Raw genomic sequence first — 25,969 nt, 5'->3', positions numbered from 1 at the left:
GTTTTATATGGCTTAGCCCAATAAAACCAAATTTAGCACTGCAGTGAAAAATCAGCTTTACCATGTAGAAAGGACAGAGAGCATAAGAACATTAACTCTTTTTGACCAGGCTGCTCTGAGTTAAGGATAAAGCCCTGGAGGAATGAGGTGTTTCCTTGGAAGGAAATGGGCTATTCACAATTTTACCTGGTTCATGGAACCCTGGAATGGTTTGGGTTGGAATGGCCCTTACAGCCCATCTCATTCCAACACCCTGCCATGGGCAGGGACACCTTCCACTAGACCAGGTTGCTCAGGGCACCATCCAAACTCTCCCAAACTCTCAGGGATTTCCCTTAAACCCACCAGGATTCAGGCACCAAGAACAGGAATGCAGGAGCAGGTTGCAACTTTTGGCTTCTTTTGACCAAAACCCACTGGCAGCTGCACAGGTCCATACTTGGGGCCCAGAATGATCAGCAACTCTTTCATAGTGCTGGGAGAGATTCCATTTTTTCCTCAAAACCAGAACATTTCCAGCCTTCCAAGGAACTTATTTTGGCTGGAGGTTTTATCATTTGTTTGTGGGGTGTTGTTGGATTTGGTTTTGTTGTTTGGTTGGTTTTTTTGGTCAAGGTTTTTTTTTGTTGTTATTGCTTAGTTTTATTCTCCCACAGCAATCCTGGGAATGCTGCAGCCTGAAACCAGATTTCTCCTTCTATTCCTAAGTATCCCAAGCAAGAGACAGGACAAGAAGAAACAGCATCAAGTTGCACCAGGGAAGTTCAGGTTGGCTGCTAGGAAAAATTTCTTCACAGAAAGGGCGGTCAGGCATTGGCACAGCTGCCCAGGGCAGTGGTGGAATCCCTGTACCTGGAGGGATTTAAAATCCATGAGGATGTGGTACATGGGGACATGGGATAGTGGTGGCCTTGGCAGTGCTTGTTTAAACACTGGACTTGGTGATCTTACAGGGCTTTTCCAACCTTAATGACTCTGTGACTCCATTTGCCACAGAAACCATCATGATGGAAGGCGTTTCTCATCTTAAGAAGAACAGCAGCATGAAGATTTTTAGGTCAAGAAGCTCCCTTCCACATCTGTCTTATTCCCAGTTAAGGCATGAAATAAAAGGCAGCAAGTTTCTTAGGGAAGTTGGAATTTCTGCTGCCTCAGAGAGCTCCAAGGGCCTGGCACTTGTTGAGCCCCCGAGAACGTGGCTGTATCAGCAACTGAACCTGGAGCCACCTCTGCTGACCAGACCTCCAAAATCCTCCTGCCATCTGAGTGTGATGTGAAATCCCACTGGGAGCAGCCACCCTGCAGCACTACAAAACCCTGCCAACCTCCCATGGCCAAAGCCCAAAGAACGGGATGGCTCTGCTGAGGACGCACATCAAGAGTTTGTGGGTAACGGCTCGTACCTGACAAAATGAAATTGCCATAGTTGGGATTAGTAACAAGGAGGACATGTTCCCAAAAGATTGGTCATATTTGGTACACAAGCAGGGCTGCAAGGAGAGTTTTTCCATATGGAAATTCCAGTTATTATAAGGGATATTTCTTTACAACATGCTGTGGCACAATCACACTTACAATGTTTACCTTACAACACTCTTCCTATGAGTGTATTTTTAATCAAATTAATTCCATACAGCAGCATTTTAGGAAAGAACAGTACATATGCCTGGAATAAATACTGGCACATCCATTCCTCAGTTTTACATTCTCAGCTGCACTTTTGTTTAATTAGGATTACCCACAAGGATTGCAGCTGGTCTAACCCATCCTGTATCATACAAAAGCTGCAGGAAAATAAAATTGTAGCTTGCTTTAAATGCCTGGAATCTCCTCCCCTGAATGCAGAGCCAAAAACTGAACTCCTCTGCTTTCAAGCTGCTCTTCTGGATTGCAGTGTGCTTGATTAAAATTTGCCTACTAGAGATTCACACACGACAGCATTTTTGCTGCCTGATGGTCCCAAAAGGTCTTTTAGAATGACTTTAGGAAGAAAAATCACAGCTAATAGTTAAGGGTACAAAGTCAACTTCTTCTCGCATCCAGAAACAGAGGAAAAACACGAAACACCCCAAAATACGTAAACCCAGCTCCACACAGGACATCCAGGGCTACCTAGCAGGAAAAGGCATGGGCTGAGGGAAGATCAGGAGAGGCAAACGAGCCTCTGGAGGGCAGGAAAGGCACCAAAACAACTGGAAAGAAACGTATGGAAAGAGTATATGTGGAAAAGAAAGGGAGCTTATCTCTTTCAAGGCAACTCTCACACATGAATAAACAGTTGCAAACACTGACACAGAAACTGTGTGAGAAGCATTCCATGGGAATGTGGAGATCTCAACCACATGGATTCAGTGCCATTTCATTTCAGAAAGTAAATCATCTCATTCCCCAAGTACTTCCCATCCAACGCTGGCACTGCTTTTGCCTTTCAAAGGAGTGTTCCCAGCTACAATTTAGCATCAAGTTTCCAGGCTAATGAAAGTGCATCTAGGCTAGTAAAAACAGACCAAAACAAATCCTCGGCTTCAAGTCCTGTTGTGTAATGAGAAAGTTTAATTAAGGCCACACATTACAGCTGTAAACGTTCTCTTATATAATAAGGTCTAAATGAAACTGAACCTAATCAAAGTTACAATTCCTTCATTAGCAAATTACAAACAAGAGCGCGCAGCTGACACACCGGCCATGATTATCACAACTAATTGCCTCGTTGTTAGGGAGCAGCCTGAAACTGTGTTCAGATGTCCGTCTGTGGTAGCAAATTAGGGCCACATCAGGCTATTCCTGCCATCACAAGGGGCTCTTGTCGAGCGATCTGATTTACCCTGCGCCTGGCAGCACTCGGCCCAATCAAAGCCCCCTCTACAAAGGCAGCTTTGAAGCCAGCACAGCCTAGAAACCCGCTCCATATGCAGGCCGGCAGACTGCACTTCATTAGGCCTGTTGTCACATTTTCCCTCTTCTTATTCTAATGATCCTATTTTAATACACATAGGAACCTCTCCTAATTGATGTCAAGTGAGTGACTTCCACATTCATCACCGGCACACATCAAACGCCGCTCGGCGCACGGCCCCGCCGCCGCCGTGCCCGGACCCGAGGTGTGTCTTGTCTCCCAACTATGGAAAGCAGGGGAGAAAAAAAAATACAACTATTTCGGCATTACCTGTTTAATTGGGATTGCACGGCCGCTTCCAATGCTGTCTGTTCTGCTCTCCAGGACCTTCTTCTCTTTGTCTGGGTCACTCCCTTTCCGAGACTGCAGAGCGAAAAGAAAAGTTTGTGCTCCATTAAATGAACACAGAGGATGCTTTTATTTGCCTTTTTTTTTTCCTTTCGGGGCAATTAAAAAATAATTTGGCAGGGAAATACAGGCTTAAAATGGAATCTACACAAGTACGCAACCATCTTAAAAACGAATAAATTTCCCATCTACCACCCATAAATTTCATCCATCCACTAGTTTGAAATGCATTTGGGTTTAAAGAGTTACAGCTTCACTGCCTGAAGACCCACAATATCAGAGGACACGTTTCTAAAGTTTCCAACAGTAGCTCCAAAGGGGAATGAATGTGCCATCTTCTCATTAAAAAAACTGAATACAGCCATGCATACATTTAATTCACACCTGTGTGGTTCTTAGAAATGTCAGCAACTATTTAGAAATACGATTTTTATAATGCTGGATTTGACCATATGGACTTTAACTTTTTTTTTTTTTTCTGCTTCAGGATGGTTAGAAAGTTAGAACTGCAAGAAAAGCCAGTGACTGGAAAAAGTTGTCTGAACACAATGTGGAAAAATCAGCATGAGGAGAATTTTACCGATGTCTAAAACTCGAGGTGCTTTATCCTGGCTTTCTCCAAGGCTGGAAGGAGTAAGGTCACAGCGCTCCCTTCGTGACTTTATCAAGTTATATGGGAATTTGAAGAAGTTATTCAGATCGCAGCCCGTTATTGCGACAGAACGCACGGGCGCAGTGATTTTGACGGATTTATTTTATTACAAAAAGAAGACCTGAGAGTCATCCTCCTTAATAACTGCGCTGACAAGTGACAACTTCACTCCATTACTTTCCAATGGGAACATTACTCACACAATATCGGAAATGGGAAAACATTTTCGTGTGCTTTTCAACTCGGCGATGATGTATGAAAGGAGCCCATTTGCGGTGTCCGGCACCGCCATGGGGAGCTAATGAAAACCGGGGCCACGCCAGAGCCCGCTCCGCGCTTCCAGCGGGAAGAGACACCGAAATCAGGAGGAGAATCGGGGTGGTGGATCGCCAGTGCCCCTTTCCCCCATCCCACAAAGGGGTGGGAGGAAGAATAAAACTCAGGAGCAGCTGCCCTCAGGCGTGAGAGGAGGGAGGGAAGGCAGCGAGGAGGACTCCGAGTAAGAGCATTCTGAGCAACACATTCACCCAGCGGGGATCCCGCGCTGCCGGCCCCGCTCCGCCGGGAACGGGCTCCTGTCACCAGTTACTATGGTTCGGGGCGATGGAATGACGTGCCGGGGAATTAAACAAAGAACAAATGAAAGCAAGCAAAACAAGTGGGAGGGATGAAATCCAGTGTGCAGGATAACTATTGTTCCTCGTCCTTCAAGACAGATTTCTGCCTCTGAAAGTGCCACTTCCCAAGAATACAAGGCAAAACAAAGCTTCAATGGCGCAAGGCGCCCGTAAGTGACTTTGTAAAGAAACTCAGTGAAGGTGCCCAAATCCTTGGGAGGGGAGTTGTCAACTTGAATGTTTCTTTTTTATCTGACTTTTTGTAGAGAAAGAGCCCTGCCTCTGAAATGCAGGCTGAATATCTATGCGCTGTTTTTCATTTCTGGTTTTAAATCATCACCATTCCCTAAAAGTTACTGCAGCTGGAAATCACACGCTGAACATGGAAGGGAAATATCTACGTGCAAACCACTGGTAAATGCCAAAAGTACAGAAATGTAGGGATTTCTGCTAGGCAAATTCCCTTCGAGCTGCTTGTAGTCACACAATCCCTAATGTTTTCCAGGGGAGAATCTTTGCATGCTCCGCTATTTATAAAGATAAATTGTGCAGTGAAACTGAGATCTGATCTTTTATGCTTTTGTACCTATGACACACACAATATGTCTTATATCCTAGCAGAAAAAAATCCACTCCAAACCATGCTGGAGCAACACTTCCCAGGACTTTTTCTGATGGCACATCTGCATGATAAATGGTTCTATTTAAAACTTGGTGCCAGCAAACAAAAAAAAAAAGTCTGGAAAAATCAAAGCACCTGCACAAATATCATTTGAGTGATTTCCCTGTTGCACTGGAAGTCACTCACAGACTTAATCCACATAAAATTTGGCCCAAGACATCACATCTGAGTTTGGGCACAACCAGACCCAGACTAGCAGTGCTGAGCACCCCAAAAGTAAAATACTCATCTCTAACAGTAGATACTGAGACAGAGAGCTCATTTTAGGTCTGAAAAATTCCCTTGGAATTCTGTAAATATGTGAGACAGGTAACACTGAATGTGAGAAAGGTGATGCACCTTTCTATGCCAGAAATTCCCTCACCCACTGTGGAATCAGACATGGTCAGAATCAGCTTTTTGCTCATTGAACCTCATAAATGCATTTTAAATCCTCACCTGCCCTATACAAGATTATTTGGTAATTCCTGCTATCACACTGTCCAAAACAAAGGATATTAACTCTTCTAATATTTCATCTATCCTATCACTTAAGGGGAAAATCAGCTGCTGCAACAATAGCTTTACAACAAACATTAATACTCAATGTCAAAAAGATGAGACGCTGCATGTAATGCACTGGACATGTTTAAAATTCTCATCCCTATTCCAACTCAAAAGCTGTAATTAAGAAGAATCAAATCCTTTCTACTTATCCCAGTCCTCTTCCAACAACAGAAGATCTAAAGATCACTAAACAGATTACCTGTGCTAGATAACAAGGGGTAACTTGCAATTATTAAACAGAAATATATCTGATTCTGTACGAGATAAAGGCATAAGTGACTGGGAAGAGAAGCACAGCAAGAAACCCAGAGCTAAACAGTAAAATATTTTAATTACACACTCTGTTCATAACCAGCATTTTCTGTGTAGTTATCTATTTATTCAATTAAATAATTCCAGGTTATAACTTGGCACAGAAGCTGGGTTACAGCAGAGTGGGTGTTAAGTACTTCATGACACAGATTACAGGGCAGCTCATTAAACAATCTCACTATAACCACCTCAAAAGACACAACTAAATCTGCAAAGGCAAATTATTATTATTTTTCCCGGTTATCAGACATTAAGACAACTATCAACACCCTCTCATGTTAGTAAATATGGCTCTCACTAATTATCACAAACCAGAGCTTTAGTCTGTTTGTTTACAGCTGACTTAACAGTCTTCTCAAACCTTTCCTGTGACTGTAGATAGGTCTGGCTTTCTCTCCTCCCTTTCTCAAATTTACAGCTGCTCCAAACTGCAACATTCCTAATTCCCCAAATGTCAGCACCACCTCCAGAGCCCTGGCAGCATCTCACACATCCGTCAGCCCGGCCATGGATGGACGGTGATGTTTTCAGGGATGCAGCAGCATCCCAGCTCTGCCTCCAGAGCTCTGACTGCTGCTGGTTTCTGGGCTGACACTGACATCTAGTGGGGCTGGGAACTCTGGAATCCTCCCACCAAACTCCACATTGTTCCCACCAATGGGAAGAAATCCACATGACTGTTATCAGATATCTGCATCAAAGCTGGGACACTTCTTCCCAGGCCACTCATTTTGTTGTTTTCCACCTTCACATTTGCACCCAAACACAAATGCATGATTTCTTCTCTTTCATAGGAGTGAGAGATCTGGACTTAAATCCAAATACCTCTGTTGGGAGGGACACAGGATCCCTGAGGCTCTCTGCTGTCACTCAGAGCTCCAAAATGGTCACAAAACTTTCCTACTTGCTGAACGTGGAGAGCTCAGATTTCCCTCAGAGTCTGAGGAAATGGTTTTTTCAGGTTTGTACGTGGGAAGTGAGCATGATATCACCTTTGGAATAAAATATATAAATTCTCCATGTTGACAGGAAAGTTGTGGGTTCCTAAGCACAACCAACATGTAGCTACAACCCCCAAGGGAGTTACACGAGAGCCCACAGCCATTCTGAGTTTGCTATGACATGTGTGACCTGTCAAAAAACTGCTTACAAACCACAATTACACCTGCAACACGATCCCAGAGCTTTCAGCAAGAGGGCTTAAACCAAGGATACCTTCACTCAGAGCTTCACTAGCATCTCCCTAACTACTTCTGCATTACAAAGACCTGTCATATTGCACCAGGCAGCTTTCTGTTTGATTTCTTTTTGTTTGATTTTGGGTTTTTTTGCCTCTCAGTGAAGCAAAAAACAGGTGGTTTGGAAAGAAAAAGTTACTTTAATCTCCAACATCTTTTTTAACCCTGGAGAAGAAAAAAGTGAACTGGTTCTATATAGTAGCAAAAGTAGAATGGGGTAGTTATGGGATAGTTTGGGAAGGAGTTTAAAGCCCATCCAGTGCCACCCCTGCCACGGGCAGGGACACCTTCCACTAGCCCAGGTTGCTCCAAGCCCCTTCCAACCTGGCCTTGGACACTTCCAGGGATCCAGGAGCAGCCTCACCTGCTCTGGGCACCCTGTGCCAGGGCCTCAGCACCCTCAAAGGGAGGAATTCCTTCCCAATATCCCATCTGTCCCTCCCCTGCCAGTGGAAGTCCCATCACTCCATGCCCTTATCCCAAGTCCCTCTCCAGTCTCCTGGAGCCCCTTTAGGGACTGAAAAGGGCCATAAGGTCTCCCTAGAGCCTTCTCTTCTCCAGGCTGATCAACTTCAAGTCTTTCAGCCTGTCTTCCTAGGAAAAGTGCTCCTCTTTAAATCTCAAACAGAACCACCCAACGATAATTCCAAGACGTTCTTATTTTTGAGTCCACAGCTCTGTCTCAGCACTCCCGTGCCATCAGAGCAGCCCAGCTGCAGGGGATGAGGCTCAGGCTGTCCCCAGAGCAGCAGGCACAGCCCAGCTGCAGGGGATGAGGCTCAGGCTGTCCCCAGAGCAGCAGGCACAGCCCAGCTGCAGGGGATGAGGCTCAGGCTGTCCCCAGAGCAGCAGAGGTCCCCTGGCTCACTCACCGTGAAGAGGTTGGATCGGCGCTTGGACTGTTTGCGGACAGGAGTTGGTGTGTTGGCAGTGGGAGGAACATCAATCCGCAGCTCCTTCTGGCTGGTGCTTGGAGTTGATGGGACAGAGGAGGAATAATCACTTAAACTCCCTCCTCCATTACTGGTCTGCAAGGATTAAAGGGAGTTTTAAACAGTGGTACGCTGCTTTCAAGAAATGACAATCCACAGCTGTATCTTATTTACTCCTGATTTACTCCAAATTTATGCAGAAGTGCAGCCAGGGCTCAGGGGCTCAGCAGGGCTGCCCTACTGCCACTCTTCCACACATTTCTATTCCAAGCCTTTAAACATCTCCCCCACCATTATTTTTTGAAAGATAGGTCTGTTTATGCAGTAGGCACATTTTCATTCTACACAGGGTATCAATAGTTTCATTTGTTTTCTAGTGTACAAGTAAGCAAAACATTGGGGAAAACCTTCCAAATGTGGATTTCTACTAAACTAAATTCTAACCTAAGAGAAAACACCCAGTGCCATGGAGCTGCACGACACCAGATCACTGAGAGCTGATCACGAAAATGAAAATAGTTCAGGGTTGTAAAATGGCTACCCAGGGGTTGGATAAATCCCAATGTATTCCAAGCATCACAGAATCTCCTGAGCTGCAAGGGACCCACAAGGACAATCAAGCCCAACTCCTGGCCCTGCACAGGATTTGCTGAAGCCACTGGTGCAAAGATACAAAACTTTTAAGATATTCCAATTTATTCAAAGCAGCCAAAACTGTGATGTTACATCCTAGTCCTGAAAGAAATAAAGCTTTGAGCCTATAACACAATAAATGATCAGAGGTAACAAATTCCTAAAAGGAGGAAGGTGAGGAAATCAGAGAGAATGGAAAGGACCAAAAGGTGATTAAGAAAAAAGTCTTAATTTTTTCTTTAAAAGGACTTATTAGACATGACATAAGCAAGTACTAAAAACACCACTGAAGAAGGAGATGCTCTATGTGCTGAAGGGGGACTGGGGCAGGACAACAGGGAAAATTCTGCCTCCTGGGGATGGAAAACTCAGCAGAGGAGCAGCAGTGAATGAAGGGGCTGGGCAATAACTCACATGTAATTCTGGAGGGAAAAAGAAACGTCTGGGATGCACAGAGAAGGGGGAAAGGCCATCTTTAAAGCAGTCAAGTTTCCTAGAGGAAGTGAGGAAAGGTGGTAAGAAGGTATTTCCAGAATTCCTGAGGAGAAAGATGCCTCAGGGGACTTCCCCCATGCTCCTTGGGGATCGGGATCTCAAGCTGCAACCAGTCAGGTTGGAAAAGCAGGGGACAATCTCTAACACCCCCCAGCTGAAGTCTCTGCATGTTCCAAGTTCTCTTCTGATTCCTGCAGCTTTTCCAAAGCAGGGAGCAGAGGTGAAGGCACTGCAAGCAACAGCGGGGCCAGAGACACTTCCTACAACATTCTCAAGTGCCAGAGGAAGTAGCAGCAGAAATGTGTACAAAACAAAGGAGATGAAATAACGTAATTGAAATGATCGTTTTTTGTGTCCTCATGGAGAATGGCAACACTGGACAGATCAGCAGGACAAGCTGGGAGCAAGTGGCCTCAATTACCCCACATTTGATTTTCCTGTCTCTGTAGCAGCTTGTTCCCAAACCACTGGATGTGTTGGAGATGAGAAGGGTGCCAATCTTTTTTTTTTTTTTTTAATTGAAACTAAGATATTTATACCCTAAGAGCCTACTTCCCAGATGGAGAACATGAAGGATTCCCTAAAATTTTACCTTTTAAATCCTTCATCATTTTATAGCATCATTTTACACTTTTTGCAGTTGTCTCCTGGATTTCTAAGTGATTTATAAATAACTCCTAAAGGAGAACACAAATCTGTTGGATATTCTATTCCCCAAAGACACACAGACAAAGTAGTCCTGCAGGCAATGTTTCTCTTCTCACACACCAAGCCCAGTGGATTACCAACTTTGTAAATAAAACTCTGAGGTGATTTCAAATTGAGCCACTGGCTGGAACAATGAAAAACACAATCAGAGAAACACTTGGAAACCACAGAATGGTTTGGGTTGGAAGGGACCCCAAGGATCATCTAATTCCAGCTCCTTGCCATGAGCAGGGACACTTTCCACTAGCCCAGGTTGCTCCAAGCCCCATCCAGCCTGGCCTTGGACACTTGCAGGGATCCAGGGGCAGCCACAGCTTCTCTGCCCACCCTCACAGGGAGGTATCTAAAATGCTTGTTCTAGGTAAATATTAGGTTACTTAGAAACAAGCCTGTAAATACAAAAGGGCTGTGATTTATGTGGCATTAAATATATTATCATTCCTCTTTTAGTTTTAGTTTTGACATTCCAGAAAATTTCCAAAAAGCTTAACAATAATCAGGTCTCACATGGAATGAAATAATAGATGACCAAGCTGACTGCACTTTGCTTTTAGTAATTTAATTTACATTCTTGGACAATCACGTTGTAGTAAAAACTGTCTGGAGGCATTGTGCAAACATAAATAATGCATCACTACAGATTTACAACAGGTAGTAAGGAGCGAGCTTGTGCAGCAGCCACACCTGAGCTGCAGCTTTGTAGTGGATGTTAAGCTCCACATCTTCCCAGGAATAATGCAAATCTCCTTGGAGAATGACACTGCTGACCAGGAAACACAACTCTTGGCACTGCAGTCCACAGGGATGGACACCGAGGGGCTGGAGCGTGTCCAGGGCAGGGAACGGAGCTGGGAAGGGGCTGGAGCCCCAGGAGAGGCTGAGGGAGCTGGGAAGGGGCTCAGCCTGGAGAAAAGGAGGCTCAGGGGGGACCTTGTGGCTCTGCACAACTCCTGACAGGAGGGGACAGCCGGGGGGGTCGGGATCTGCTCCAGGGAACAGGGACAGGAGGAGAGGGAACGGAGGTTTAATTGGATAGCAAGGAAAATTCCTTCACCAAAGGGTGAGTAAAGTCCCTCTGTCAGAGAGGAATGCACAGAGACCAGGCAGACATGGAAACATGGTGCCATTTTCAATCTCCTCTCACAGCAGAGCACAACAGCTGAATTCCAGGAAAGCCAGCCTGTGTGAAAACATGCAGACTGCAGATTTCAAGGAATTACAGTCACTGGTAAAACAATCTTTCCATCTTCACTTCAAAACTGCAGTTCACAAGTAAGCTCACTGCTGGGGATTCCGGGCTGGAATCTGCACATCAGTTTGTCTGGAGAGGGGCCTGGAGCCTTTCACACAAACAGCAACCACGGCCACTGTGCCAAAGGCTTTTCCAGCTGTTTTTACAACAGTGCAAACTCAAACCCAGCTGCAGGGAACTCCTCAGCAGGTTGTCCAGCCCCCACACAGAGGCACTGAGGACTAAAGGTAGGGCTGAGCTGAGCAGCCTCAGGGGTTGGGAACCAGATCTCCACTTCCAGGGCCTGGACAGAGGAAACAACCCTTTGGAAATGTTTTTATTGGCACTATTCTTCTAAGTTAATGTCTTGCACCTGATATGTCAGGTGTAAAGGACAAGCAACTCCTCCAGCACCAGGATGAATTTAGGGAAGAGGAATGCCTCTGTGGGGTTTTGTGAGGGAAAAGGGAACTCATTCTTCTTTGAAATTAGACTTAGCATGGTATACAAGCATATCATGCCTAGGAAGATTGTCAAGGCATAGGGGAATGTGGGAGTGAAAAGTGGGATAGACATTCAGAACAGAGAGACAGAGAAGTGACTGGTCTGTACTTGTAAAAAGTAAATTAAAGACCTATTCCAAGATGCCCCGTGGCCAATTAGGAGACCTCCAATCCACTGCACAACACTTCTTCCCCTCTAAACAACTCAGTCTACCTCTTGAAATGTTCCAAAAAGCCAGACAGTGAGCTGTGACTGGAATACCTGAATGCAGCAGACAGAATTTAAGTGATGTTGCACCATCCCTCTTGTTGACAGAGTATACAGCAGTTCTGTCCATCATGGTCAGAAATGATAATCCTTGGATTTGAGAATAAAATTCTTTCCATGCATTCAGTGCTGCCCTGAAAGCCAACAGAGGTACCTGAAGTACTTGCAAGGGTGGTTGGCTCTGGGTATCAAGGGCTTTCAAGGAAAACCTTCCCCTTGACTGACATACACATTAAAAACTAAGTCAGAAGGAAAATTAAGCAGCATCTTCTACAAAGACAAGCAGATTTTGTCTTTGGAATAGGAAGCATCTTATTGTGTGGGACAGGCCTCTGGAAGTATGTAACTATAGATATTCCTGAGAGCATTTTCTGGAAGGGGTCTTACTGAGGCAGGCACCACCTCAGACTCCTGGACATGCAGAGAAGCACCCACACACAGAGACAAGTCTTTCACAGAATCCCAGAATGGTTTGGATTGGAAGGGACCTCAAGGCTGATCTCATTCCAACACCCTGCCATGGGCAGGGACACCTTCCACCAGACCACAGTGCTCCAAGCCCTGCCCAACCTGGCAGACTGAAACCACAGAAGCTCTGGATGGTGCTGAGCCTTAGAATTTCCCCCAAGGAATGCTAACTAAGGACTAGTCTGGCTAAGGTGACACTCAGTAGCTCTTTCTTTTTTTTTTTTTTTTTCTCTCTAAAGCCTAAGCTTTTGACAGCAGAGTCATCTGGAGAGTTTGCAGGAGTTCAATCCCCGGGATGATCCAACCAGAGATGGAACAATATCCGACTTTATCTGAAGTGCTGTGTGTAACCACTGCCTCTGAAGGCCTCTGCTCCTGTGGAGAATGCAAGTGGCAGGGCACTGCACCGATAACGGGTTTGATTCATGGAGGAAATCTTCAGAGAAACATCATTACGCCAAGAGAGATGTTCCAAAGGGCAAGACACCAGCCAGTCTTCCAGCCAAGATCAGAGATGGCAAATCTTGCCCCAGATCATCTTAAACTTGGAATTGCAGTTGCAAAGTTCTTTTAAGTCTGGGATAAGGATTCAGCTTCCTTCCCTTAAACAAGGTCATACTGCCTTTAAGTGTAGCACAAAGGAGATACAACATGAAACAGATTTCTGGCCTCTACTTTTAGGCATGACATCAGTCTCAGAAGAGAGACATCTTTGACTGGTGATGCAATTGCCCCTTTAGGTAATTATGACACCTGGCAAAGGCACTAAAGAACATTATTTCACTTTTATTGAAACAGAATCTAGGGAGCCTTATCACAAAAGCTACCTTGCCTTGATTTTCCCAAATAGTTCTTATCACTGGCAAGAAGTTTGCTGCATAGGTGATGGTAATGGTCTAGAATTTGGTGTTTGCTGTTGACCTTCAAACTAGACTTAGGTAGGAAACCAGTGAGCTCCTAGATATTTGATGTCCTTCACCAAAAAAAGCTTCATTAACAACAAATGCTCTCAGAGAGGGCGAGTCCCAAGGGCCTGTGGCCATGAATTGGTCAGAGACGGAGCGGCTGAGGAAACCTGCAAAGGGGAGAACCTCTCTCAGGTGAGAACTTGTTCTTCACCAGAAGGTGCCAGGGCTCTTCTGAGGAGCAACACACCTCACTCAGCACCTGCTATAGAAAGGGGGCTCTGAGATCCAGCATTCTCTTTGGGCTCATCAGCAAAAGCCTGAGGTCATATCAGGACTCAGCCTGAAGCAGAGTAAGTCACAGCAGAGAACTCTGAAGACTAAACTGGCACCTGCATCTTTAGGGTGATAACCCAGTGGGAGAAGTTACTCCTTCTGCCAAAAAGCAGGCACTGTGTGGGATAAAGGTCCATAGCCAAAACAAATCCTCACGTGGGTGGCTCAGGACTGCAAAATAACCTGTGAATTATTGAGTTTAGACTGAAAACCACACCAGAATGGCCGTGGGTATCTTACATCATTCAGTTTATATCCATCCCAGCTGGGGACAAGCCCAGAGATTATCAGCTGACACTAGAAAACAAAGACACTGAGGAAGGGCACCACCAGGGAAACACAGATAAGCGTGCAATACACGTGGCTAAAAGTTGTGCAAGTCAGAAAATGTTGGTATTAACCACATGTGTCTCAAAATACCATTGAGTGTAAAATTCCAGCACTCTAACCACTGGGATACACCAGCTCAGCACAGCTGAGAGAGAGAAACAACCAAAAACACAGCAAGGGGATGTTGAACCACAGCACAGCAAATCCTGCACCTGCAATGAAGCAAATCCTGCAACTGTAATGACTGGCCTGCTCAGACCTGCAGGCTGCTGGGTATCAATGAGAATGATCAAAGCAGGCTTATCAATCCAAACAGGCTTTAAAGCAAATTTATTCTGCCTTGCTCCTTTGTTTCTTGAACTCAAGCCAATCTAAAAAAAAAATAAAATTCAAGCATCACTTCAAACTACAGACCACTGGCAGCGTTAAAAAAAAATGGCAACTACCTCTCGAGCAGCAAAGAGAGCACTTGAAATGGCACAAAATACATCAGAGATGAAAAGCAGCTTATCAGCTCCTTTTCCAAGCATTGATTTTATCTGTACCTGGCTGATATGTACAGCAGAAACCTGGGCAGAACACACGGAGGAGTGGCTCGGAGAGTTGGGTAGAGATTTGCAGGGTCCGATTGAGAGCTGCTGCTTCTTCTTGGTGGAAACGATCTTCTGGGCAACTGGAGGGAAACAAAACATCCAGGCAGGTAAGGCAGAGCACACGTGGGAAGCAGGGCACGGTGGGAAAGCACACAATGAACAACACACAAACTTGGGGGGGTCACCACCAAAGCCTGCTCCACAAATTGAGTGTGTTACAGGGAACAGGAAAGGTGCTGGTTTTCCACGATGCTCCACGGGAGACTCCAGCTGGGTTCTCCACATGGAAAATGTGACTCCAGAAGTCTCATTCCAGCAGGTGAGCACCAGAGGACTCAGGGAAAACATAACAAATAGAATAGCAGGAATTCTGTACCAAGTCCCCTCTGTGTTTGTAACACCACACTAACAAAGCTCATGGTAGCAAATATTTTCCATTCTTCTTTGGGATATTCTCCTGGCAGACAGAAGATACCTGGTCTCTGCTGCCAAGGAATAAGATTGATTTCCCTTTTTTACCAGCCACTGCACCAGGGCAATCCACTGTGTAGTCCAAACCAAAGATAACTGGAATATTAGAACTGATAACTGGAATTAGAACTGGAATATTAGAACTGATAAAGGGTCCCTGACATCGAATAAATACCTGGATTGGTGGTACCACACATCCCAGTGAAATTCTTTATGGAAAGAAGTTGTATCATTATTTCTAATTTTAGCTTTTATTCCTTAGCAGCAGCAGCACAGCTGCATTAGGAAAAATGCCTAATTTTTTTTTTTTTTTTTGCAATTTATTAAGACATTCTCTTCAGCATGGAAGGAAAAGCAGCATTTATCAAATGGATACAGGGATCAGAGCCATTAACATCTCTATACACGGCTTGGCAGACCCATAATAAAAAAGATCTGATGTGGAATGCAGCACTTCCAAACCTCTCCTACAATCTTTGAATTTAAACAAGTCAAACAATTTCAGAAATTCATCCCATCACACACTGGAACTTGAGCTCATGCTGCTAATTCAGCTGAAGCCTTTGGAAAGAGCTCTTTTTATGTCATAAATACATAAAAAATAAATTTATTGCTACCTTTTGAGTCACAAATTAAAAACTAATCAAAATTTCAGTTTTTGGAAACAGATACTTGTGTAGTGGCTAAGGAAAAATGCCACTAACTAAACTTAGCTTCCTAGCATGCTGTTTTCTTCTCAAGGGGAAACACTTCATGAAACTTGTGCCAAGGAGTCTGCAGTCACTTGCAACACCTCCACCAAAACCCAGTGACATTTACTGGCATCTCCTTAAAAAGTCCCCCAGAATTCATTGGAATTGAGCCAACAGACCCCAGACTGTCTCGTTCAGAAAACACAAAAAGACAATTATGTAAATTCCAAGATTATTCTCCCTCACTAAATTATAGCACAGGCAGGGACAGTGTAAGCATAGTTTCTTCTCAAATGAATGCAATTTTAATAACAAACTGGTCCGTGGCTTATGTTTTTCATGTAAATGAATGATGGCATAACCATGATTTAGTGAGAATACATTGTATAAAGAATGGCTCATATATATGAAGCAGCAGCTTCATTAGTTACATCCCACCTCCAATAGGCCTCTTATCATCCTGAAAGGATGATATCAATTAATTTATCTTCCCCTAGCATATTGATCATAACCTTCATCAGCTAATCATGTTTAAATTAAAGGGGAATATCGTAGCACTCAGTCATTTCAGACCCATTGGGTTATTGATCTGGAGCCTGGGAAGCTATATATTAAAATATTTTAAAACACATTAGCGAGTGAAGAGAGCAAACCAAAGGTCAGATTTTAACACGTGCACATGGATTTGTCTTCATCATATGTGGTACAGACCTAAATTAAGACCAAAACTGAACAAAAACCACAAATGAATGAAAACCACCTCGTCTGCAAAAGCCCCTGCTCTCACATGGGAGAGATGATTAGCCAAGGGAAGTATTTACCTCTTCCCTGCAATGTGAGTACAGGGGTGTTGCTAGCATCACGCTGACACACACAGCACACTCTGGGCAAGGGAGGGAAAGGAACAGGGGAAGAAACCCCAGACAGTCTGAACTCAGTGACTCAAACACAAGGCCTGAACATGAGCAAAGCACCAGGCTGCTCCAAGCCCCGTCCAGCCTGGCCTTGGGCACTGCCAGGGATGCAGGGGCAGCCCCAGCTGCTCTGGGCACCCTGTGCCAGGGCCTCAGCACCCTCACAGGGAACAATTCCTGCCCAATATCCCATCCAGCCCTGCCCTCTGGCAGTGGGAGCCATTCCCTGTGTCCTGTCCCTCCATGCCTTGTCCCCAGTCCCTCTCCAGCTCTCCTGGAGCCTCTTTAGGCCCTGGAAGGAGCTCTGAGCTCTCCCTGGAGCCTCCTGTTCTCTGGGTGAGCACCCCCAGCTCTGCCAGCCTGGCTCCAGAGCAGAGGAGCTCCAGCCCTTGGAGCATCCCCATGGCCTCCTCTGGACTCATTCCAGCAACTCCGTATCGTTATGCTCAGGGCCCCAATCTGGACACAAGTGGGGTTAAAACAGATCATTCTTCACTCCAAATTTCTTAGCTCCTTGCTACGTCAGAACAATGATCTTCTGTAAAGTGAATAAAAAAATCAAGAAAGCAGAAATATTTTTGTCCCAAGCCTTCAGGTTCTGTCTCATTCCAAAGCTGCTTCTGAACACATTATTTGAATTTAATACTCTCTAAAAAAATATTTCTAAAACAGATGAATACCAACTTAATCTATGGCAGATATCAAAAATAATCCAGAGAGTGAGAAGCATTTCAACTCTTTTTAAAAATCAGTTGAATTGTCTGTACTTTTATTTACTCAATCTATCAGTATGGAACAGATTTTATTGTAATATATCAGTAGTATGAAAAGCTAAACAAAATTTATGTGCAAAGTCAAGAACTCTTCTGCAAATAAACAGGGATATGCCACGGATACTTAGAGCTGTAAACAAGGAAAACGAATATTTAGCAAATATTTGGCCTTGGAGGGGGACTGACGCAAATTTTTTTATACATTTAAATTTAATTCCATGAGCCAGAATAACTGGGAGTTGTATTCTGCTTGAAGGCATTGATAATTAAAAGCATGTGAAATTCCCGCTCCGAGCTGGGAGGGAAAGCTCTTGGCTTGAATGCCTCTTCTTCCATGCCTGACCTAGCACACCACAACAAAATTAACCTTCCCACCCTCTGCCACCTCCATCTCCAACGCTACTTTTTGTTAGTCACAACCCACTCGTTCCTCAGCACCTCCTGCTCCCTCCCTGCCCACGTGCTTTTCGGGGAGCTTGGAGCTGCACATCGAACTCTGCGGATCTCCGCGCAAACCCCGTTTTTCCAGAGGAAACAACTGAGCACAACCCATTTTCCCCAAGCAAAGGCTGACCAGCAGAGGACTGAATTCCCTCGGGGAAGGACCCTGGTGGTGCCTCCATAAGGAACCACCTCCTCTTGATGCTCTTTTGGGAGCACATCCCCGCTGGGAGTGCTGGGCCAGAGGAGCTGCAGGAGGTGACAAAGCTGTCTTGCCCTGGTTCAAAGGGCTGTTCACATGTCAGCTCCTCCGCAACCTTGATGCCTTGAGAAGGCTGAGCTAGAACAGAGGCTGGACAGAGTTAAAGAATAAAGCAGGGATTTATTAAAAGGATCTCCTCAATGGATCCACCTTGGGCAGCACAAGAGCCCAGCCAGGGCCATACCCAAGATGAACCAAAATGGTCACAAAAATGGACAACTGGTCACGGGGTCTCTCACTTTTGTAAGTTCTGGTCCATTTGCATATTGGAGTTAATTGTTCAATTACAGCTTTAGGTTATGAAGTCCCATCCTGCTTGTTTCTCTCTCTTCATTCTGCCATTGTTTATGCTCTTGGGCCTGAGATTTGAATCATTTGTCCTTGGTCCCCAGCTAGAGAAGGAATTGTTTTGTCTCCCTGATCTGTGAAGAGAGCTCAGCATCCCCTAATGGAAGCTCAGACTAAAGCAGCACAGAATCTGAAAAACATAAAAGCTAAAACCTGAGGCATCAACCTCATCAGCACAGCTCCATCCAAGGACGAGGACGAGAAAGGCAGAGACCTCAGGGGAAAATACTCCCTAGGAGGAGTTCAAGGCACAAGGTGAGAGTCTGATCCAGTTCCACATCTCAGAAAACAGAGAACACTCTGCAGCACCTGAGAGATGAGTTGAGGGAAACTTCATCTAGGCTGAGACCTGATCTCTCCCTGCTCCTAAGATGGATCCTGAGAAACACCCAAAGGTACCAGTGACGCTGTTGAGCCAGGGACGGGCGAAATGACTCATAGGATTTCAGAAGGCAAAATGAGCATTTATTCAAAAGCACTTCTCTCTTTTATAGAGAACATCATGAAGATTAATTCCATTGGTCTTAGAGTGGAAACATTTCACCTGATTGGTACACTGGACTTAGGTCAGCGTGGTAGAACATATCTATAAACAATATGAACAGAAAGCAAGATAATAGATTGTTTACATTTCTCTCAACTTTTTCCCAGGCTTAGCCTGGCAGAAATCTTCCTCTTTTTCTCTCTGACTGAACTGAGAATATCCACATACCAGCAGTCTGATCACTTTTCCTTCTCAAAAGGCAGGGAATACAGTTATTCCTTGCTCTTTGCTTTGACCAAGTAAAGCTTGGAATATTAAAAGGGAAGGTTCCAGGCATACAAGACCTGTAACATCTGGTGCCATTTCTCTTCTTAGTGATCACAGCACGGGGGTGCTGCATATTTTAGGAGATGCAAACACTCTTCTCCAATTACCACTAATTTAAATCAAAACTGGTTTCTCATAAAAACCTGTGTAAGACCATTCATCTCCTCTGCACGTCCAAGAGCGAGTAAACAGCAGGTTCAGTTAAAACCTGCTACTTGTGCAAAAGATGGGAATGCAGGAAATTTTCCTTCACTGATGGACAGACAGAAAATGGCTTTTGGTTGAAGCTGGAATGCTGATGGCTGAGTGAAAAACATCACAAGGGATAAACACTTTTTAAAATAAACACCTGTTTTAACTACTTGGGGGAAAAAAACAATGCAAAATTGGGATTTTTGTGTGAGCAAGTATTTGCTTTTACCTTAAAAAACACAAGTGCAAAAAGTTAAGATATATAGCAGCTTACATTTTTACAGCAGCTGCCTTATAGCTTAATATTCCATGTTTACAGGATAAGTAAGGGTTCAATAAAAGTAAATTTATTCCACAATTACATATTGCAGGAGAGGCAGTAATAACTACCAGAGCAAGCCTTAACCACAAATGCTTCCAAATGGGAAACATTAATGTAAGTAGCCACTATTAAGGCCATTGTGCCTGTTATTTTAAATTCAATCAATTTTCTAGGCTAAAAAACCTTTGTATTTTTCTGTTTAAAAGGAAAGCTTGGCATCCCACGTGTCAGGTGTAATAGAGAAATGAGTGCTGGACAATTCTAATGTTGGAGTTTGGAAATGGCAATTTATCCAGCTAATTCCTGGCCACGTGCAGCCAGAAATGCCTGAAGTTACTTTGCCCTGAAGAAGCAGTGCCACTGTGAAGTCACACCAGGGCAAAGATCTGCTCTGCACTGAGCACAAACCCCCTCCCATGCTCTGACAGCCTGTGGTGGGACTTGCTGGGAGAAACCTCTACGGCCAAAAAAGAAAAGTCAATTTGACCAAAAAGATATAAATCTGTAGTGCAAGGCACCAAAAGCATTAGGAAGTTTTACAGGATGAAGTGCTTGGTTAACAAATCTTTGCTTCTTAAACCTTGTCTTACAAGATATGAAAATACAGCGGTAAATCAGGCCCGGTATTAAATATCTTTCATCAATGCCAACATATATTTTTTTTCCTCCACAGGTAACTCTAATTAACACTGCACATCACTTATTCCAAACTTCCATGCAAATCACTGCCTTCCAAGACTAGGTAAGCAAATATGCCAATAAATCCACTGGAAACAATCTGGCATCTGAAGCAATTTAAAAAATAAACCCACCAGACACACAGGTAAAGTCTCCTGCACATGGATTTACCTCACCAGTACCTCGTGGAGCTCTGCTGACCTTTCCATGAGGGCAGAATAAAGTCATAAATCCTGTTATATCCCACACAGTGTTATGATTTTAAATGCAAATATTAAAAAAAGTTGAAACGAGTAAAAAAGTCAAACTGAAAAGATTCAGAGAGAATGTTGTCAAATTGATGTGTTTTGTAAAATGTCCATAAAGGAAGCAAGTGAGCTCTTAATTATCCTTTAAGAATAACATTCTTAAGGATAACATCATTGAATGCATTTAATTCTATGTCAGAACATAGAATTGCATTTTAATCACATCAAAACATAAGTAACAGAAAATTATATGATGCTTTTGGATTTTACCACCTTAGTAAGGAATATCCTACTCCCATTTTGAAGGAGCTTCATGAAAAGCCCATTTTGGGGCACACACCACCAAATGACTGCTTTTATCAAGAACATTTCTGCTTTCTGAAGAGTCAAGCACACCCAATGAGCTCACTAATAGAGCAGAGAAAAGGACACAAAGTGATAGGAAGCTGCTGGTTGTGGCAGTGCATCTCAGATGCAACCAACCCTCTAGAAAGAAATAAACGAATCACATTTACTAAATCACATTCAGCTTACTTGTGCCTCATGCAGACAGTTCTATTAACTCAACTTAAAGGAAAAGCTCACCAAAAAACCAGAATAATCAATGGTTTTCTTTTTTCGACTGCCAAAATGACACAAGATTGTTACCTAACAACTCCAAGTCTGAAGTCGGAGGTGCAACCAAACCGTGAGATCACACATGGCACAGCTGGTTCCAAAACAAGGGCCATGACTGCTGGGGTATCTAAGAAAAAAGTCATAGTCACCTAATACTTCGAACGAATATCACTTTTTTTCACATTAAATATTCACAGATATTATTACTCAAGATGTGAGTATTCTCTTCAGAAAAGAGCAATCATATTTACTACAGCAACACCAAAAAAAAGATGCATAAACATCACTGCTTCTGAAGCACAACTTATCTATGCTGTTCACCAATCTCAAGCTAGAGAATGTTCTCGTACTTTAAAGAAAAACCTCCCTCAAAACAAACCCCCAAGGACCTAAATAAGATTAAATAAACCACCTCGGCCCATGAGCTCGTTGCCCACTGAGCCATCATAATCCACCTCCCAGGCACACACAGTGGCCTGCTAGAAAAAGAGTTAAGCTTTGTGTTTCCAACACCACAGTGCAGGTGGAATGAATCCTGCTCCCAAAACACCCTCCAGAAATCCAGCAGCAGATAGGAAGCCACAAGCTAAAAATCCTCTGGGCTTGTGGGTTTATGCACATCCAGCTGTCACAAAAGCAGCTCCCCGCCAGAGCAGAAGCATCATGGAGCATTTCACATAAATCTCCCAAAACACATAAGCCCCCCCTTTGCACTTTAATCATTTGCTAACAGTTACAATAAGATTGTATTAAAAATTTAAACTGCCCTACTTAATGCAATTTACCTTCAAAGGTCCATTTCCAGAGAATGAAGTCGAATGATATAAATGTCGAACACTTGATCAGATTTATGGCGCCCAAGAATATTTCTCCTGATACAGATCTGACGAGTGAAGGCTAATGGCTTTAGTTTTATTACTTTTTAAGCACTTAATGGGAAAATTTAGACATTTTCACAAGACTAAGCTCCAGCAAGAATGGTGCATTTAGAGGATGACAGCAGAGGAGAAAGCTGTGTGCTCTCCGTGGAGATGACCAGTTAAACGGCGTTATTAAGCGAGAGACTAACGCCACGTATTTATCCTGATAATTTGTCACACAACAGCTAGGCCTGAGTGCCTCTGCTGAACAGGGGAGAGACAGCAGCACAAAGTGCTGACTCCACAGCCATGTTTCCAGATGGAATTGGGGCCAAAATCCCAGGGAAAGACAACTGAAGTCACAGTGGGATTGTAAAAGCAGAAGCTGAGTGATAGTGCCGAGGGTGCAGATCAGCCGGTGCCTGCAGGTGATCAGGAAACAACCCTTTCATTCTTTAGGGAATCCCACCTTTTCACCCCAACCACGCTCTCCATAAACACTACAAAGCAATAGTTTCACTACTCCAAAACCACTTTTTTTTTTTTTTTTCCTATTTAATTTTTTTTAACTGAAAGACAGCTGGGAGTCCTCAGATTTCAATTAATGTCGAGGTACTTGGCCAATCAATCACCAAGTGCTATAAATTCCCCTCTATTTCTCATTAGTTACACTATTGCACAGCTTAAATCTAAACATACCTTTCTGGGAGACTGTAAATTACCAGGCCTAAGACACAAGCGAGTGCATCAGGCATCAGGAGGGGCATAAATGATGGGAGTGAGGCGATTGTGTGTGCGCTCAACTCCAGCTGATTTACTCCTCACCAGGGCTTTTTTCACACCAAAGTAGCAGCAGCAGAAGTGCCACCAGCAGCACTCCATCTCCTGGAGTTTGCATATCTGACTTGAGACCAGTAATGACCTGTCTTTATTAACATTAACAAGTTTTATGCCCCAAATCCAATTTTCTATGGAATAAAATATTTCTTCAGCATCTGCCAATAATGTTCCTTCATTAAGTGCAGATAGAGCTTGAAGAAAAACAAATCTCTGCCCTAATTTAAAATTGGTTCTGTGGTTCTGAAAGCCACCTTCAGCCTTTTCAAAGTTGAGACAGTGCAGAAGTTACCTGACACAAAAGGACCTTGTTCTGAAACTAGAAGGAACAAACATTCACACATCTATTAACAAAACTATTCAATTTTTAGTCATGTACCAGCTTTATAATAATTTGTGAACTAAAGGTGGTAAGTCAGCACTCCACAGGGAATGCACTTGTCACAGATTCCAAAAAATGTCTTCTATCAGAGTTAGAATTTATTCCAAAATTTAATTTGAAGTTTTGAATGTTTCAGGAAATAATGAAGTGAAGTCATGTGTGGAGACTGTCAGGGATCACAGGAATTACAGGACCCTTTAGGCTGGAAAAGCCCTCTAAAATCAAGTCCAAGCATTACCCCAGCACTGCCAAGGCCACCACTAACCACATCCCCAAGTGCCACATCTAGAAAAATAAAGAGTCCCCCAGTTTTCTTAAACCCTTAAGAAAACACGTTGAGCCCCTCTGTTCACACTTAATATTTGGGCTAATTTTCATAACTGGGGCAGCCCATGCAGTCCCATCCATCTGCCAACTAATTTTCCTTCCTGATTTTAGCTTACTTCCTAACCAAAATGCAGCATGCACTGCTGAAACAAGTCCACGCAGATCCCAGACTGGTACCCCTGGAAAGACCAAGCTAAAGAAGAAGCCAAAATCTACAGGGGCTGTCCAGAAAGTATCTCTGTGCTCTCCAGACTCATCTCTTGAGTTGTACAGTAAGATGTTTTGCTGGATTCTCTCTTTTCCACAAAATATTGACCAGATCCTGCAGCAGGCAGGGCCTGAGCTTGCTGTGTCTGGCTCACACAGAACTCCAGTAAAGAGGAAAGGAAGAGTGAAGAGTAAAAGAGAAGGAAGAGTGAAGAGTAAAAAGGAAAGAGTTTGATGCAGAGAACAACAGTCTCAGTGTTCAAGACTGGCCAACAACAGAAGCTGGTATGAAAGGAGGTGCTTACAGATAAAGCTGTACTGACATTTGACGAAAATCACGCAACACCATCAGCGCAAATGCTTTTCTCCCAGAGCAAGAGGCAGAAGCTCCAGCTTTGGTGGGCACACGGTGCCTTGTGCAGCACCACCTCATCAGACCTAACTCTCAATTTCAAAATTCATTATACACAATTAAAGAGTCTCTATTTTATACAGAAGGAGGAAGGAAAAACGCGTCCCCTAAACTCAGCGGCAGCAGCAGCAGCGCTGGAAGTTTGCTGGTGCAGGAATTCCCAGGCGAATGCCACCACTGAGCCTTGCTCCACACTCCACCCCCAGGCACCCAGGGAGGTTTTTAAAGGCTGAATACACCCTGCTAATCCCGGCCCAGCAAACAGCTCAATGGGATTTGCATATGCATACGGATTAGCTGAAAGGCAACGATTTGCAATGCGTTTCGGAAATGGCTTTTGAGGAACCAGCTATGCTAATCATCAACTTTGATGTCGAAAATGTGTTTGTTACACAACAGAGAAGGTTACAAAAGGATTATGTTTATTACACCAGTTGTAAACGTTTGATAGCTCAGACAAAAGCATCTCTTTATTATAAGGGGGCAAAGCGGGATCTTCTCTTTAATAAGTGTTCCTAAACACATCCAGAACAGAATGAAGTTACAGAAAGGGCATTTTCCCTTCCCCTTCTGTCTTCAGACAACACATCTCGTGGGCTAGCTCTTAATCTTCCATTCATCAATATTAAGCCAGCAACGCTATTTTTTTTTTTTTTTTGGCCAGCAAATTTAAAGAGAAATCCACATAGGATAGTTAAAACCAATGGCCAAGGGAAGACATATTGAGGATAACTATAAAAAAAATTTATAAATCAAGCTTTAGACATTTCATGCTGTCCTCTGTATGTCATGGCTTGCTGGAGAAGCTGTATAAAACAAGGCATAAAGTGGCAGATGAGGTGTATGGGTTTTTAGATTTGTCAATAAAAAAATTAAGAAGAAAATGTCAGATTAAATGATCAAACCATAATCACAGAAGTGTAACAGAGAGCGTAGCAGTAGGAAGAGAGGCAAAGATATGCTGGGCAAGGCAGAGCATCGCCCAAAATGCAGCAAACGAGGCACAGTTCACACAGAACACATAGAAATAAAGCAAACACGAGGAAGAAAAAGGTTCTGGCTGCAATAAAGCAAATATAAACTGGCACTTTGAGGAGGTCATGCTCTGCTGAAGCCTTTCCTGGCCCTCACCTAACCTTGTGCTCACTTCCTCTGCAGCATCGCTCTGCAGCTGCTAAAGAATCCTCGCTCTAACAGGTATCACCAAGCAGTATTTCATTTTATTTGGTTTTAAACCCTCCCCTCTGGACACAGCCCGTGACTGAGCCCTGCCAGCAGCCGTGCTGTGCCGTCAGTTTGCTGCTCAGCTCACTTGGCTCAAAAAGAATCGCAGAAATTGTCACCGCTCCTTTCAGCTCCGCCAGGAACTGCAGCATGACAACACTTATTTATGGCTTATTTCTGTTCTGCCTTTCCTGGTGTCTTTACTGAGAAAAGCAGAGATTTGAAAAAGAAGGAATTTTCAAACTTTCTCCTTCTTC

At 43.8% G+C, this 25,969-nt stretch overlaps 1 protein-coding gene across 10 annotated transcripts in view; it reads right to left on the bottom strand.

Annotated features, from left to right (window-relative positions):
- AGAP1 (ArfGAP with GTPase domain, ankyrin repeat and PH domain 1) overlaps positions 1–25,969 on the bottom strand; it is a 343,329-nt gene that overhangs the window by 189,202 nt on the left and 128,158 nt on the right. For 9 of the 10 annotated variants that reach the window (XM_053981906.1, XM_053981905.1, XM_053981897.1 and 6 more), the window contains 3 exons: positions 14,646–14,773; positions 8,164–8,319; positions 3,167–3,259 (listed from right to left, as the gene is read on the bottom strand). In XM_053981906.1, coding sequence (XP_053837881.1) covers positions 3,167–3,259; positions 8,164–8,319; positions 14,646–14,773 — 377 coding nt within the window. The remainder of the gene's footprint in view (positions 1–3,166; positions 3,260–8,163; positions 8,320–14,645; positions 14,774–25,969) is intronic. The other variant, XM_053981901.1, reaches the window with a different exon arrangement.

Source organism: Vidua macroura, chromosome 7, assembly GCF_024509145.1.
Source record: "Vidua macroura isolate BioBank_ID:100142 chromosome 7, ASM2450914v1, whole genome shotgun sequence".
Classification (NCBI taxonomy): Eukaryota; Metazoa; Chordata; class Aves; order Passeriformes; family Viduidae; genus Vidua; species Vidua macroura.
Note: the sequence above shows the minus strand (reverse complement) of the source record. Positions and strands in the feature narration are given on the sequence as shown.